This window comes from Erpetoichthys calabaricus, chromosome 13 (genome assembly GCF_900747795.2).
Source record: "Erpetoichthys calabaricus chromosome 13, fErpCal1.3, whole genome shotgun sequence".
Lineage (NCBI taxonomy): Eukaryota > Metazoa > Chordata > Cladistia > Polypteriformes > Polypteridae > Erpetoichthys > Erpetoichthys calabaricus.
In genome coordinates this window covers 6937869-6953843 of record NC_041406.2, presented here as the reverse complement: position 1 = coordinate 6953843, position 15975 = coordinate 6937869, and the positions used below count along the sequence as shown (strand labels likewise).

General features: G+C 45.1%; 1 protein-coding gene across 1 annotated transcript in view; it reads left to right on the top strand.

The window, feature by feature from the left end:
* Positions 1–15975, top strand: part of ulk4 (unc-51 like kinase 4) — a 499390-nt gene that overhangs the window by 390292 nt on the left and 93123 nt on the right. The window contains exons 33-34 of the mRNA XM_028817917.2: positions 7093–7259; positions 15523–15621. Of these exons, the coding sequence (XP_028673750.1) occupies positions 7093–7259; positions 15523–15621 (266 nt within the window). The remainder of the gene's footprint in view (positions 1–7092; positions 7260–15522; positions 15622–15975) is intronic.

The window sequence follows — 15975 nt, the reverse complement described above, 5'->3', positions numbered from 1 at the left end:
GGGGTGTTCCGGGCATACCCCACTGGGAGAAGACCACGGGGCAGACCCCAAGACTCGCTGGAGGGATTATATCTCCCGGCTGGCCTGGGAACGCCTCGGGGTCCTCCCAGGGGAGTTGGAGTAGGTGGCTGGAGAAAGGGAGGTCTGGGCTTCCCTGCTTAGGCTGCTGCCCCCGCGACCCGACCTCGGATAAGCAGTGGATAATGGATGGATGGTTATTCTGCATTAAGAAAGCACAGAGGCATGATTTTTACATTTATAAGACGCTAGCTGTCCCCCACAGCTCCACCCGCGTAGCAGTGAAACAGGACAGACTTTAAAAATCAATTAAAAAATGTAATAATTTGTATTGAGAAGAATTTACTGTATATTGATGGCTGTCATATCCGAGGGCCTCTTGAACTACGATATTTTTGGTTTTGCTATCAGGGGTGAGAATGGAGCTGTGATCTCTTTGCCAAAAATATAGAAAGTTGGCAAGGTATCTCTGGCCAAGCGGAAGGAAGGTACACTCTGACGTTGTCACTGTATCTGATCATGTTCAGCTCTGACGGGAGAGCGTCCCTTAGTCAAAATGGGAGTGCTTACTACCGGCAGCTTCCTTCAAATAAGTGACGTGTATCTCTACTACTTGGAGTTGAATACCTGGTTTAAGAAACTGGCACACGTGGACAGCGACATCTTCTTCTGAATGAAATGCAAGGAGGAAAATCTTATCCCGAAAGGCATCATGATAAGGAATCCAACCATACACACTTATAATGCAGTTATCTTATCAAAAGAGCTCGACTGTACATTGTTCTCCTCTCTTGCTAAATGAATCTTAGCCTGGAGGGGTCTATTAATTTTTTATATTTAACATGTCTCACTGAAAGGTTTTCCAACGCCATACCCGTCCTGGCGTCTATATAAGCACAGGGAATTCCAGTCTCTGTATGACATCTTGCCTGAAGAAGTTGCCTCGAAAGCTGGTATATTGTCATCTATTTAGTTAGCCAATAAAAGGCGTCATTTTGCTTGACTTGTCACTACTTCTCCCAGGAGAGTAAGGGACAGAGTCGAGTCAACTGCCCTCACGGCGTGGATTTTCGGTGCTGCAGGGAAAGAAAGAGAAGATGGTATTAGCGGCAGCACTCCCTCCTGGTCTGGCGGGTCATTACATACCTTAGCAGAGCCTGTGAGGAGACGCACATGCGGGACGCCCCCTCAGCACTTTTTTCACAATTTTGAAACTTGTGGTAACCAGCGATAACATAAGGGGGGCACATTGACCCTCTGGTGTGCATGCAACCAAAAACAAATTTATATAAGAAACTAGCGGGTTTCACCCCCTGCTCATTTCGCTCACCAACACCCCGGCCCGCGCTACGCGACAGCCACTTCCCGTCTCTGCCGCTCACGTATGTGGATTTCACTTTCACCAAACAACAAATCTTTTAATTCTCGCGGATACGCCTCTTCACTAATCACTATTTTCCTTGATGGCAACACGAATTAGACGATCTAAAAGTCTATCGATTTAAAGTTTAAAGCCAAACAATACCTACATACTTCTGTCATATCACCTATGTCTATATATTCGATCTTTTTGCTGTTCTGTTATTTCATGAGTAATAATTTCCGTTTGTTAGTGCTAATGCGATCTTTACTATCAGTTTTTTGAGACTTTCGAATTTTAGTACTTTCATAATCTCTAACCAGCTCTGCTTGTGTATCGCGCCAACGTTTTTGAACCTCTTTACGACGTTCTACTTTGTCTGTAGCGGTCAGGGGCCGCTAAGATTCACACCGTCAAAGATGACGGTGATTTATTTATTTTAATAGGAGAGATCCCAGGAACGTCCCCAGCCTTGGATCGACCCACACACACTCACAACTGAGACAATAAAGCACACTGGGAAAGGCAAACAATTACAAATATAATGACCCAAAATAATTAATGAAAACAGTAATACCACCCCTGACCCCTTCGGCGATATTACATATAAACACAAACACCACACAGCAAAGTCCGTATAAACCAAACCGGATGAAGATGATGAGTGACCAAGTTAAGTCCAGCGATCTGTATGTTGAAAAGGAGAAGGAAAAATACAGTCCTACCGGTAGTTACTGATGATGTGGATGAAATCAGATGGTTGATTCAGGAGCGCTCCACTCTTCCAGAAAACCAAATAATCCAACACAGTTCTCAGTGCACAGGTAGACAGACAATCCAGACCCCAACAAACGAATACAGTCCAGGACAAAAAGATTAGAGTTCCAATAACAGCAGGCAGAAACGACAGATAACCGCAACACACACTGCAACAAAACAAAACAAACTTTTCTTCCTTTTTGGCCTCTGCCCTCCTTTTAACTACCTGTGGCCACCTTTGACCCCAGTAGCCCCAGCAAGGACTGCTGGGAGATGCAGTTCTTATAAAGTAGCACTGCTACAGTCTTCTACTCTTTGTCTTTTATTTCCGGCCCTGGGCCTGCTTAAATCTCTAGGCACAAAGACTCGTCTCGTGGGACGTGAAATTATCCCGTATAGAGATCCAAAAAAACTTTTGTGTTTTTCAGATAAATTTTGTGTAAACTGCAATATTTTTGGACGTATGGATTTGTATCCGTCATTGGCTGTAGAATTTTTAATACGTCCGATTATTTAACTCTTTCGATTCTTTGTTGCATCGCTTCTCTGCGATCATAAATATACACCTGACCGAATTGTGGTTTCTTTGAAATTAAACTTGTCGTAGGTTTAATTGTTGCGGGACCACAGATTCTCATAGCGTATGGTCCTGAATCGTGTAAAGGTGGCGCCGTGGTAGTGCTGCTGCTTTGCAGTAAGGAGATTAATGGTTCGCTTCCTGGGTCCTCCCTGTGTGGAGAGCGCTTTGAGTTGTGAGAAAAGCGCTATATAAATGTAAAGAATAATTATTATTATTATTATTAAATCTACGTTTTGAGTATTGAATGATGCAAACGCGAAAAGATTATTGTAGATTTGGATATTTTGCCTGTAGTATTTGTAGATTTCACTTTCACCAAATCTTTTATTTCTCGTGAATAAGCCTCTTGGGAGGCAGCACTACTTTTCCCTGATGGCAACACGAATTAGATGATCTACAAGTCTCCGACTTAAAATTTAAAGCCTTACAATATCTACATACTTCTGTCATATCATCTCTGTCCATACTAGGGTTGTTTCATAAGTTTTGAGACTTTTTTAAATAGATCCAACATGGTTTGGTCAATTCCAAAGAAAATTTTTACTCACATAACCTCGTCATTTGGCAACACTTCAGTGCTGTTCAACATACTCTCCCCCGATTTCAATGCACTTTTTCATGCGATAAATCCAACGATCAAAACAGTGACGAAAATCAGGTTCAGTCAGTTGGTCAAGCTGCTCTTCCACCACAGAAATGAGGCTGTCCCTGTCCTCAAAATCCATTCCTTTCAGCTCGTTCTTCACCGTCGGGAACAGCCAGAAGTCACAGGGTGCCAAATCTGGTGAATAAGGGGGCGGATGAAGGACTTCAATCCCAGATTTGGCGAGGAACCTCAACAGTTTTGTTTGACTTGTGAGGCGGCGCGTTGTCATGGTGAAGGATGAAGTTTTTCAAGGTGCGATTAGGGCGACCTCTAGTGAGATTTTTGAAAACTTCTGGAAGGCACAGGGTTGTGTAGACATCAGAGTTCATCGTCGTGCGTTCAGGACGTGGAACTGAAGCAATAATTTTTTTGTAGCCAAAAAAGACGGCAAACACGGTCCTCTTGGCTGACCTTTGGCGCCTGGCTTTCAGTGGAGGAAGGCAACCTTTTGGACCCCACTTCGAGCTCTTTTTCTCATCTCCATCTGTAGCTGGGTGGGCCAAAAATTTATTAGAAGATGTGAAAGGATTGTAGAACAATAGAAAAAAATTTTGTCCGCTTCCGATGACGGCAAGTGACCGAGTCTCAAAACTTATGAAACAACCCTCGTATATTCAATCTCTTTTCGCTGTATTCCGCCAAGTAATAATTTCCATTTGTTAGTGATAATGCGATCTTTATCAGTTTTTTTGAGACTTTTGAATTTTAGTACTGTGAAGGAAAGCCGGGTCCCATGCCCGGCAGGGACGCCCCTGCTGCATCTGTTCCGGGGGAGCCACCATGGGCAGCTCAATACCTCCCCTGGGACGCTTGGTGGCAGCCTCCCTGGCGGACGATGATTCCCCAACCTGGCGCATGGCTCCATGGGACATGGAGTCCTCCACAGCCTGGTTGGGGGCTTGGATGGCCGCCAGGGGGAGCTGCATGGACTTTGCAGCCTGGCTGGTCAATTCCTCAGCCCCACTCGGAAATGCAATTAAGCCCAGGTGATCAAGCACCTGGAATACTTCCGGGTGGGGTATAAAAAAGGCCAGCTACCACTACTCAGGAGAGCCAGAGTCGGGAGGAGGAGTGGTAAAGGAAGAGAAGAGAAGAGTATTGTTGTAAGGATTGTGAGTGTTTTGGGACTGTGTTGGGCCTGTGGGACACGGAGAAGGTGTGCCCCACGGCTGAAGAAAAATAAAAGAGTTCTATTTAAGTACGTGCCTCTGCGTCAGTCTGTGCCGGGTCAGGCGCTATATAGCGTCTTTATTACGGTACTTTCATAATCTCTAACCTGCTCTGCATGTGTATCACTCCAGCCATCCATCCATTTTCCAACCCGCTGAATCAGAACACAGGGTCACGGGGGGTCTGCTGGAGCCAATCCCAGCCAACACAGGGCACAAGGTAGGAACCAATCCCGGGCAGAATGCCAACCCACCGCAGGACACACACACACACACCAAGCACACACTAGGGACAATTTAGAATTGCCAATCCACCTAACCTGCATGTCTTTGGACTGTGGGAGGAAACCCACGCAGACACGGGGAGAAGATGCAAACTCCACGTAGGGAGGACCCAGGAAGCGAACCCAGGTCTCCTAACTGCGAGGCAGCAGCGCTACCCACTGCGCCACCGTGCCGCCTTGTATCACTCCAACGTTTTTGAATTCTTTACGACGTTCTGCTTTGTCATCTACTCTTTGTCTTTTATTTCTGGCCCCGGGTGTGGCACAAAGTTTCGTCTCGTCCCAGGATTTTTTTTTTTATATAATAGGGAGATGTGTGCAAAGAAGCAACGTGTCAACTATCCCAAGTGCCATGTTGGGTTGTGTGTTGGCGACCATCTCAAAACATGTCACACGAAGGACGTGTACTAAATCTGCATCAGCACAGCCGTGGACTCTCGACATGCCTGTTCTACTGTGTTTTTACGTTGATGTTTTGGTGTTTATGTGTTTCTGTTACGTGTAATAACATATTTTCTTGTTGAAAAAACTTCAGCGTTTTTCTCTCCTTTTATTCTGAGGGTGAAGCTGTAACTGGAAACAAGCAAGATGGAGAACTTCTAGTTCCTTTTTCATTTGATTTTTTATTCCTGCTAAGTAGCAGTTAAAAACGATAAAAGCTGTGGTGGCAAAAGTGCTCTGTTGGCGTCAACCCGACACAGACTGTAGAAATTAAACAAAAAGATTTTATTGTCTTCGGCTGTGGGGCACGTCTTCCCCGTGTCCCACAGGCCCTACACAGTCCCCAAAACACACTCTTCTTCCTCCACTCCTCCCAGGCTGCTTTGTTCTCCTCCTCCTCCCGACTCTGGCACCTCAAGTAGTGGCTGCAGGCTCCTCTTATAGCCCACCCAGAAATGCTCCAGGTGATGATTGACCTAATTCAGGCTGCACTTCCAGGTGTGGCTGCATCACAGCCCACACGTGCTCAGGAAGCCATGAAGCTCCAGTATGAGCAACAGGTCTGAGCTCCGGTGTTCCAGAATTGTGGCCCCGATGCAACCCAGGGGGCTGCCACCAAGTGTTCCAGGGGAAGAAATAAGCCTCCCATGGCTGCTCCCCTGGATTCAGTGCCAAAGGAGCCTCCCGGCCGGGCATGGGTCCCAGGCGTATGCCACACTGTTTAGGACTAAAAATGCGAGAAATTGAAAATGAAGCCTAATATCGCTGCTTGAGCCATAAGAACATCAACAGCAATAACTGACTTTACGTTGGAAGTTCAGCCTATGGCCACTACGGCCCCCCACCCCCAGGACTAACTTTGCAGACCCCTGGCCTACAGGCTCGGAGCTACAGTTCTGCTGCTGCTTTCTAAAGGGTTGGAAGTGCGGCTGAGGAGGATCGGAGGGAGCCGTCCTGAGAGAATTCCTCAGCAGAGACAGGAGGTCGAAGTGTGATGGCACAAAAACATGCCAGTGCCGCCCTTATGAGAGGAATCAGTGAAGCATTCCATTAACAAAACGTCTGACTGTGACACGTGGTCCATGGGGGCTGTGCTAATTGTAAATGAATAAAGTGTGGGTTTCTCTCCGAGGGGTGCCTGGCTGACTGCGGAGGGTCGTGCGAGTGTGTGTGCGCGCCTCACTTATTCCTTGGAGGGAGCGGCACGTGCACACCTGTGTCCCATTAGGAGAGTTAGGGTAGAAAAAGGAGCCGGCATGGATAGAGGAGGGGAGAAGAAGCAGGATGAACAAGCCAGGGTGTGAAAGGCAGCACGGTTGGCTTCCCGACTCCGGGGACGGATCATCTGCACTGATTTATTGCTGTGGAGTGAGAGTGATTGTGGTGGACTCCTATACCAAGGGTGCGAGAAGGAAGATGGGAGGACCACCAAACCCCCGGTAGCCAAGAAGGTGGTCGGGTTGGCGAGGACTGCGACTGCTGGAGTCTCCACCAGCTGAGCAAGCCGGGGAGACGAAGAGGGAGTTGTGCTGGGCTCGTCTATGAGTGGAAGGAGCATTGACTCAATGAGTGTTGGGTTTCCTTCTCATTTTAAGTCTTGCTTGGATTTTCACCGTTTTAATGGATTATTTATTTCTTGGAGTTTTAATAAATGCACCAGAGTGCTGTTTGCAGCAACCCCTTGCTTTGCGGGTGTCCTCATTTGCTTGGTTCATTCCTCGGGTACATTGCAGGTGATACGGGGGTTCAAGAGGCTCCCAGGATGCAACCGGTAGCGTGGAGCCGACCCACGCCGTCACATGGACTCATTGTATTTTTTTTCCTTTTCTTTTTAGGGTTGGTTGATCACGTCTGTAATATTTTTATCGAAGCAAGTGTCCTGTACCTGGAAGGAGAGAATAAATCCAGTATGAAGAATGGAAGCTCTCTCCTGCTGCCGTTGCTGGACATCATGCATTGTTTGCTGAAGCACACTTCTGCCATCGTGAGGCTGGCTCTGCAGGTATTGTGTGTGTGTGTGTGTATATATGTATGTATATATATATATATATATATATATATATATATATATATACGTTTTTAATTTGTTCAGATATTCATAATACATTTCAAAGAGGTCATCCATTCATTTTGTGAAGAGTTTCAAGAACATTTTTGCCAGTATAATAGAGCTAAGTGACCAGTCTGGTATTGCAATCAGCCAACACAGCTAGAAATGCTCCACACAGCCCTGAAGAGGTCAACAGTGTAAACCAAATGAAACACAAGGCAGGAGATGCCAGTCCGTGAAGTGGCATGGCACACTTTGATGAAAGAAGTCCATGGCGGTGTGTTAATTTTTATTTTATTTATTTATTTTTAATAAAGACAGTCAGTTCAGTCTTGGAGGGGTCTCGGTGCAAGGGGTAGCGCGGTTAAGGTAGCCCCAGGTTGTCGATGGGTAGCTTGGGGCTTTCACATGCAGTCACGTGCAGTTCAGGCAGTTTCCTCATTAGTGCCCTGAACATTAGAACAATCTGGACGAGAACGGACCATTCAGGCCAAGAAAGCTCACCAGTCCTATCCATTTCATACTTCTAAAAAAAAAAAAAAAAAAAACATCAAGTCTGGGGGGCGTAATTAAGGCACCTGCATCCCTAACAATTTTAAAGGAGCCTGAGCAGGACAGTGAGGAGGACAGATTGAAAATTAAACCAAAAGACACAATCTGGAGTGTGAGCCTGCATGGTGGGAAGGAGGTGCAGAGCGGTCAGAGACTCGCGTGAGAGGAGCAAAATGGCAACGGCGCTCCGAAGGATGGGTTGTCTCCTGGATTGTCAGGATGAGAGGGGAGGCGACGATGAAGCCATCGCCATAGAACATTTCCAACAGCTTGCTGCTTATATCAGATGACCCGAGTAGACTCTGCTCTGCTGGCTCTTCTTGTCCAGCACCAGTGTTTTGTCAAGACCAGACCAGTTTGCTCTTTATATGACCCACCCAGGAACCACTATCACATCCACCCACTAAATGGTGTCTGGTCTCAAGAGGCTCCTTGGCATATTGGAAGCCCACCACCAGCTCTTTTGACTTACTGATGTTGAGTTGCAGCCTTCCTGTACTCCCAAATTGTCTCCATTATTAATGCAGCCTATGATGGAGGAGTCATCCGAAAATATCTTATCGGTGGCAAGCACACTGGTATTGTGCTGGAAGTCTATCGTGTAGACAGACGGAACACGGGAAGGGAGACAGAATCTCCAGTATGACACTCCCAGTCCCTCAGCCTCACAAACACGCTGTCTGTTGGTCAGGTAGTCCGTGATCCAGGAGATGGGGGGGGGGTTGGGGGACATCAAGATGCAAAGACTTGAGCTTTTTCACCCACTTGATGAGGCAGAATGACGTTAAAGGCACTGGAAAAAATATCAAATAACATGAGCCTGACTGTGGTGCCAGCTTTGTCCAAGTGGGAGCAGGTCCTGTGGAGCATGGAGATCAGGGCATCGTCCACATCTGTATGTGTCTGGTATGCAAACTGCAGAGGATCCAGATATTCTGAACCCAGGGGTTGGAGCTGTTTTAGGACGTTCTTGTTGACCATGGCACCAGGGAGCGGTAGCATGTTGCATGTTGGTCAGACATGCTCTTAAGAATGTACTCTACTACTACTACTACTACTACTATGGCATATCTCAGGGTCAGGGCCATCTTAATGCATGGGCACACTGGGCAGTTGCCCCGGGGACCCCATGCTAATCAATGTATGTTGTAACTTGCTGAGTGGTTGTGCAGGTAGGGGCCCCACAATGCGCTGCTCTGCCCGGGGGCCTTTAATGCTGTTAAAGCCACCATAGATAGATAGATAGAGTTGTGCATGAAAGTTTGTGAACCCTTTAGAATTTTCTATATTTCTGCATAATTATGACCTTAAACATCATCAGATTTTCACTCAATTCTTAAAAGTAGATAAAGAGAAACCAGTTAAACAAATGAGACAAAAATATTATACTTGGTCATTTATTTATTAAGGAAAATGATCGAATATTACATATTTGTGAGTGGCAAAAGTATGTGAAGCTCTAGGATTATCAGTTAATTTGAAGGTGGAATTCGAGTCCGGTGTTCTCAATCAATGGGATGACAATCAGGTGTGAGTGGGCACCCTGTGTTATTTAAAGAACAGGATCTATCAAAGTCTGCTCTTCACAACACATGTTTGTTGAAGTGTATCATGGCACGAACAAAGGAGATTTCTGAGGACCTCACAAAAAGAGTTGTTGATGCTCATCAGGCTGGAAAAGGTTACAAAACCATCTCTAAAGAGTTCGGACTCCACCAATCCACAGTCAGACAGATTGTGTACAAATGGGGGAAATTCAAGACCATTGTTACCCTCCCCAGGAGTGGTTGACCAACAAAGATCACTCCAAGAGCAAGGCGTGTAATAGTCGGCGAGGTCACAAAGGACCCCAGGGTAACTTCTAAGCAACTGAAGGCCTCTCTCACATTGGCTAATGTTCATGTTCATGAGTCCACCATCAGGAGAACACAGAACAACAATGGTGTGCATGGCAGGGTTGCAAGGAGAAAGCCACTGATCTCCAAAAAAAACATTGCTGCTCGTCTGCAGTTTCCTAAAGATCACGTGGACAAACCAGAAGGCTATTGGAAGAATGTTTTGTGGACGGATGAGACCAGAATAGAACTTTTTGGTTTAAATGAAAAGCGTTATGTTTGGAGAAAGGAAATCACTGCATTCCAGCATAAGAACCTTATCCCATCTGTGAAACATGGTGGTGGTAGTATCATGGTTTGGGCCTGTTGTGCTGCATCTGGGCCAGGACGGCTTGCCTTCATTGATGGAACAGTGAATTCTGAATTATATCAGAGAATTCTAAAAGAAAATGTCAGGACATGAACTGAATCTCAAGAGAAGGTGGGTCATGCAGCAAGACAACAACCCTAAGCACACAAGTTGTTGAACCAAAGAATGGCTAAAGAAGAATAAAGTGAATGTTTTAGAATGGCCAAGTCAAAGTCCTGACCTTAATCCAATCGAAATGTTGTGGAAGGACCTGAAGTGAGCAGTTAATGTGAGGAAACCCACCAACATCCCAGAGTTGAAGCTGTTCTGGACGGAGGAATAGGCCGGTGTGCAGGACTGATCAACTGTTAGCAGAAACGTTTAGTTACAGTTATTACTGCAAAGGGGGGTCACACCAGATACTGAAAGCAAAGGGTCACATACTTTTGCCACTCACAAATATGTAATATTCAATCATTTTCCTTAATAAATAAATGACCAAGTGTAATATTTTTGTCTCATTTGTTTAACTGGTTTCTCTTTATCTACTTTTAGGACTTGAGTGAAAATCTGATGATCTTTTAGGTCAAATTTATACAGAAATAATAGAAAATTGTAAAGGGTTCACAAACTTTCAAGCACAACTGTAGATAGATAGATAGATAGATAGATAGATAGATAGAGAGCCGTCTTATATGGGCTCCATGCTAATAATCTGTGTATGTTGTGACTTGCTGAGTGGTTGTGTAGGTAGGGGCCCCACAATTCACTGCTTTGCCTGGGGGCCTATGATGCTGTTTAGACAGCCCTGGATGGATAGATAGATAGATAGAGGGGTGTCTTAACGCATGGGCATGCTGGGCAGTTGCCCGGAGACCCCACAAGAATAAGGGGCCCCATGCTAATCTATGTATGTTGTGACTTGGTAGGTAGCGGCCCCACAGTGCACTCCTTTGCCTGTGGGCCTTTAATGCTGTGAAGACTGCCCTGGCTCAGGGTTGTTCAGCCTGGCTTTTTAAGCGAGTTTTACTGAAAGTGTTTGAATTTATTCTTCAATAAAAACGTCCAGTTAAAAGCCATGGACTTCGGTGGCCTTTTCAGGAAGACTCAGCCACATGCAGTATCGTTGCAGTCAGATCCTCGTCATCATGCAGAGTCATCAGATGGCCCTGTGCTCAGGAGATGAGCGCGGCCTCCCACCGGTACTCATTATCTTGTTAGGCTTCTTCTGTGCATCACAGCAGGCACTAGAAGGCATACATATTTAAACTAACGGATGAGGAATATGTAATATGCAGCAAATCCATCACCTGATAGAAGCAGCTCCCTCCTGCAATCTCCACCAAGCTGGCGAGCAGGAATCTGCTGCATCTGCATACAGCACCCTTCTTAATGCTTGGGACAAAGACCCATTTGTTCCTCGATTTCCCCCTCTGCTTCATAGTTTAAAATTACAGATCAAACAATTCAGACATTGTGAGTAAAGTGCACATTGTAGAGTTTCATTTAAGGGGATTTGAATGCATTTCAGTCACACAATACTTTTGTTTTCATGGTCCCTCCATTTTAAGGCACCATCATGTTTGGGACAATTGGCGTCTCAAGTGTTTGTGATTCCTCAGGTGGGTTTCATGGCTTCATAAGATACTTCAGCTTGCTTCAACCCTTTGGAGTCTGTAGTTGCCATTGTTCAGCATGAGGACAAGAGCTGTGCCAATGGATGTCAAAGGAGCCATTATGAGTCTAAAAACATTGGAGACATCGGGAAAGCCTTAGGATGACTAAAATCAACTGTCTGGAATATCATGAAGAAGAAAGAACACGCTGGTGAGCGTTCTCAAATTAATGTATCTGCATAGATTTCGGTCACACAGCCCTTCCTCCACATGGTCCCCCATTTCAGGACATCATAACGTTTGGGACAGTTGGCATCACAGGTGTGTGGGTTTCATGGCTTCATTACTGCAGACACTGATTGAATAAATCAACTTTGAATTACCTTCATAACATTATCGAATACCAACAATGGTGCTGTCTCCTATATTAATACGGGTACCTACGGTGATGTCTGTGAACCCCAATACAGCCCCCCTGGGAAAAGCTATACATGGTCTCCGGATTCATTTATTCAACAAGACTCCCAGTAAGTAATGTGGGATTAAATAACCAATCATGAAAACCCACTAAAGTAGGAATTTTGGAGAAATAGCATTCATGGTAACCAACCAGCAAGGAGTTGCCACAGTTATGAAATCGAACAAATTCTGAATTCAGACAAGTTGACAGAGGTGGGGTGTAGATGACAGTTGGGACAGCCAGCAGTGACAAAAGGGTCAGCGTTTAAAACACACAGAAAGACTGCATATGCTGTATTATACACATTTAGCTGGCCAATGGCAAGTACTTTTGCTAGCGACGCTCTATAAACCTAAAATGGATTCAGAACGTATTCAGTCCCCTTTCTGATCAGTGTTCATCATTTTAAATAGCTAGATTTCCATCAGCCTACCCTCTATAATCCATAATGACAAATGGAAGACATGTTTTCAGAAAAGTTTGCAAATTTATTCAAAATCAAAAACTGAACTCTCTTCTTCCTATCAGTATTCAGATCCTTAATTCAGTACTTTCTGTAAGTCCCTTTGGCAGCAATTCCCAGTTTCAGATCTTCTTGGTAAGTCTTTACAAACTTTCCACTCCTGGTTTTGGGCAGTTTATTCCATTCTTCCTGGCAGATCCTCTCAAGATCTGCCAGATTGCATGTGAAGCGTCTCTAATCTGCCATTATCAGGTTTCCCCACCATCTTATTTAAGGTTTAAGTTTATTAAAAATTAAAACCTGAAATCTTCCCTGGAAGAAGTGTTCAGATCCTTCATTCTGTACTTTGCATGGCACGTTTTGGAGGCAATTCCAGCTTTTAAGTCTTCACGAGTAAAGCTGTACAAGCTTTGTACACCTGGATTTGGGCTATGTGGCCCATTGTTCCTCTCCGCTCCACTAGATTGGATGGGAAGATTCTGTAATCTGCCATCATCAGGTCTCCCCACCATCTTCTATAGGGTTTAAGTTTATTAAAAATCAAAACTTGAAATCTCTCCTAGAAGAAGTACTCAGGTCTTTCATTCCGTACTTTGTATAGGACTCTTTGGAGGAAATTCCAGGTTTAAGTCTTTGTGAGTATTTTTCTGCATGCTTTGCATAACTGGGTTTGGGCCGTGTGTCCCATTGGTCCTCCCAGCTAGATTGGATGGGAAGTGTCTCTAATCTTCCATCTTCAGGTCTCTCCACACATGCTCTAGGGGTGTTTAAGTCTGGGACACTCGGAGACTTGTCCTGAAGCCACTCCAGCACTGCCTTGGCTCTGTGCTACAGGTCATTATCATGTTGAAAGGTGAAATGCCCCCTCATTCTGAGATGGTGTGCACTCTGGAGCAGGTTTTCTTCAAGGTCCTCTCTGTATTTGGTTGCACTTGTCCTTCCCTCAATTCTGAGCAGTCTCCCTGTCCCTGCACCCACATAGCATGATGCTGCCACCACCACCACCATACTTCACTGTAGGGATGGTATTAGGCAGGAGATGGGCAGGGCTGGGAGTGCTACCCAAAGAGTTCAATTTTTGTTTCATCAGACCAAGGAATCTTTTTCCTTATCATCTCGGAGTCCTTTAGATGTAGTTTGGCAAACTCACTGATGGATGGACTGCCGCTGTCCTTCCAACTGTTTCTCCCATCTCAGTATATGCCTTCAGCAGCTCTGTTAGAGTGAACGTTGGGTTCCAGACCAAGGCTTCTTCTTGCCTTGTTAGCCAGTTTGGCTCTAGGAGGAGTCCTGGTGGTTCCAAACATAATCCATTTCACAATTCATGAGTTCCTTATCTTTATGGGGACCCTGAAAGCTTTAGAGATGGGTTTACCCCTTTGCCCTGAGTGCTGCCTCACCATAATTTGATTGTGAAGGTCTGCAGAGAGTTCCTTGGGCTCCATGGCTTGGTTTGTGTCCTGGTATGCAGTGAGCATTGTGGGACCTTCTATACACATTGACACATGTGACTTTCTAAATGTTGTCCAATCAATTCAGCTTCCCATAGATGGACTCCAGTTGAGTTCTAGAAACATCTCAAGAAGAACTAAACATATGACGCATCTGAGCACAATCTGGAGTGCCACAGCAAAGGTTCTGAATACTTCTGTGGAGGAGAGATTTCGGTTTTTGATGTTTAATAAGTTTCTTTCTTTCAAAAGAACATGTTCACTTTATCATTATGGCTTGCTGACTGTGGACTGATGAGCAAAAATGGCAAATGTATCCGTTAAAAATAAAATCTACAAGTCAAGTGTGTAGAAAGTGAAGGGATCTGACTTCTTTCTAAATCCACTCTATGTACCTTGTGACCAGTAGGGTGGTGCCTCTGAGGCCTTTTACCCCGGGGTCCAACTACACGGCACAGTCCTGGGTTCAAACGCAAGGTGTTGTTTTTTTTTTTATTTTACAGTACCCTCCCAGACCCCCAAATCTTCCACAGTAGTATAATAAAATAATGTTTTCTTATCTCCTTCCACACCTCCCACGTAGTCTCATCCATTCCCCACCTGACGTTGACTGCTCTATAAGAGAAGACGCGCTCCTTTTATGCTGGCTTTGCACCTTGGAAGTACTTCTGGGTCATGCGGATGTCACTAAAAAGAAGTGGCAAGGTTCCCTGGTAGCCCCCTAGGAACCCCAACAAGGCTGTCCCCTGTGGACTACAATGTCCAACCTGCCCTGCAGGTATCCATACGGTAGTTTACCACAATATGTGTTCCAGGGTGTAACACATAAACCCCGGTCCATAGACACCTTCTGTTCCTATGAGCAGGTGAGGAACCAGCACCCTTTCCACCTGGTATGCCATTCCATCCAGAAATTTCTATTGCAGGTCACCTGCCCCACAACGTCCTGGTCAGGACATCAGTCATTCTCTGAATTTCCGTTCTGGCCCTCACTCCCGGGCAAGGAACCATCATCCATCTGGGTTGAGATGCCCCTCCATCCCATATGGTACTCACAACCTGTTGACCAAAACATCCAGGATGGCAGAGAAAGTGACAAGTAACCTGTGTGTGTGTTGATGTCCGAATTATCACAAGAACAGAATATGACATGCAGTTCTCGCCTTTTCCTCTTGTTTTAGCGTCATTCACTTAAGCACAGGCTCATTGAGTGATGACTAACGGCCCTGAGAGCTGTCCTCCTGTTTGGGTGACTACGCCATGTTGCCTACACCAAGCTGAGTCACAGTATCAAAGCGTTCAGACAAATCATATGAAAGAAATGGACCTTTTTAGCAGGTCACTAATTATGGCGCATTCTAATACAGGGAGTGGGGAGCGTTTGGTGTGCCAGTCAGTCTGCACGCCGTGTCACCTGCTGTTCCTCATTTGTACCTCGAGAGCTCCGCACTCCCCTGATTACTTTTTCATTTTTCTTTCTCTAATTAAGGCCCAGAAATCTGACGCAGGTGGGGACACTCAGGATGCAGAGGACCTTTTGCTTATCAATAAGCCCCTAACCGACTTAATTAGCTTGCTTATTCAGCTGGTAAGTACAATCCACTTCTTTATTGTCTTACAGTATGGGTTTTCCTCAATAAGCAAAGGTTTATATTTTTTACAAGTTCTAAGGTTGCTTTTATGTTCATAACAGCAAACAACATCTGAGTACAAATATACCATACGGTGCATCCAGAAAGTATTCACAGCGCATCACTTTTTCCACCTTTTGTTATGTTACAGCCTTATTCCAAAATGGATTAAATTCATTTTTTTCCTCAGAATTCTACACACAACACCCCATAATGACAACGTGAAAAAAGTTTACTTGAGGTTTTTGCAAATTTATTAAAAATAAAAAACTGAGAAACCCCATGTACATAAGTATTCACAGCCTTTGCTC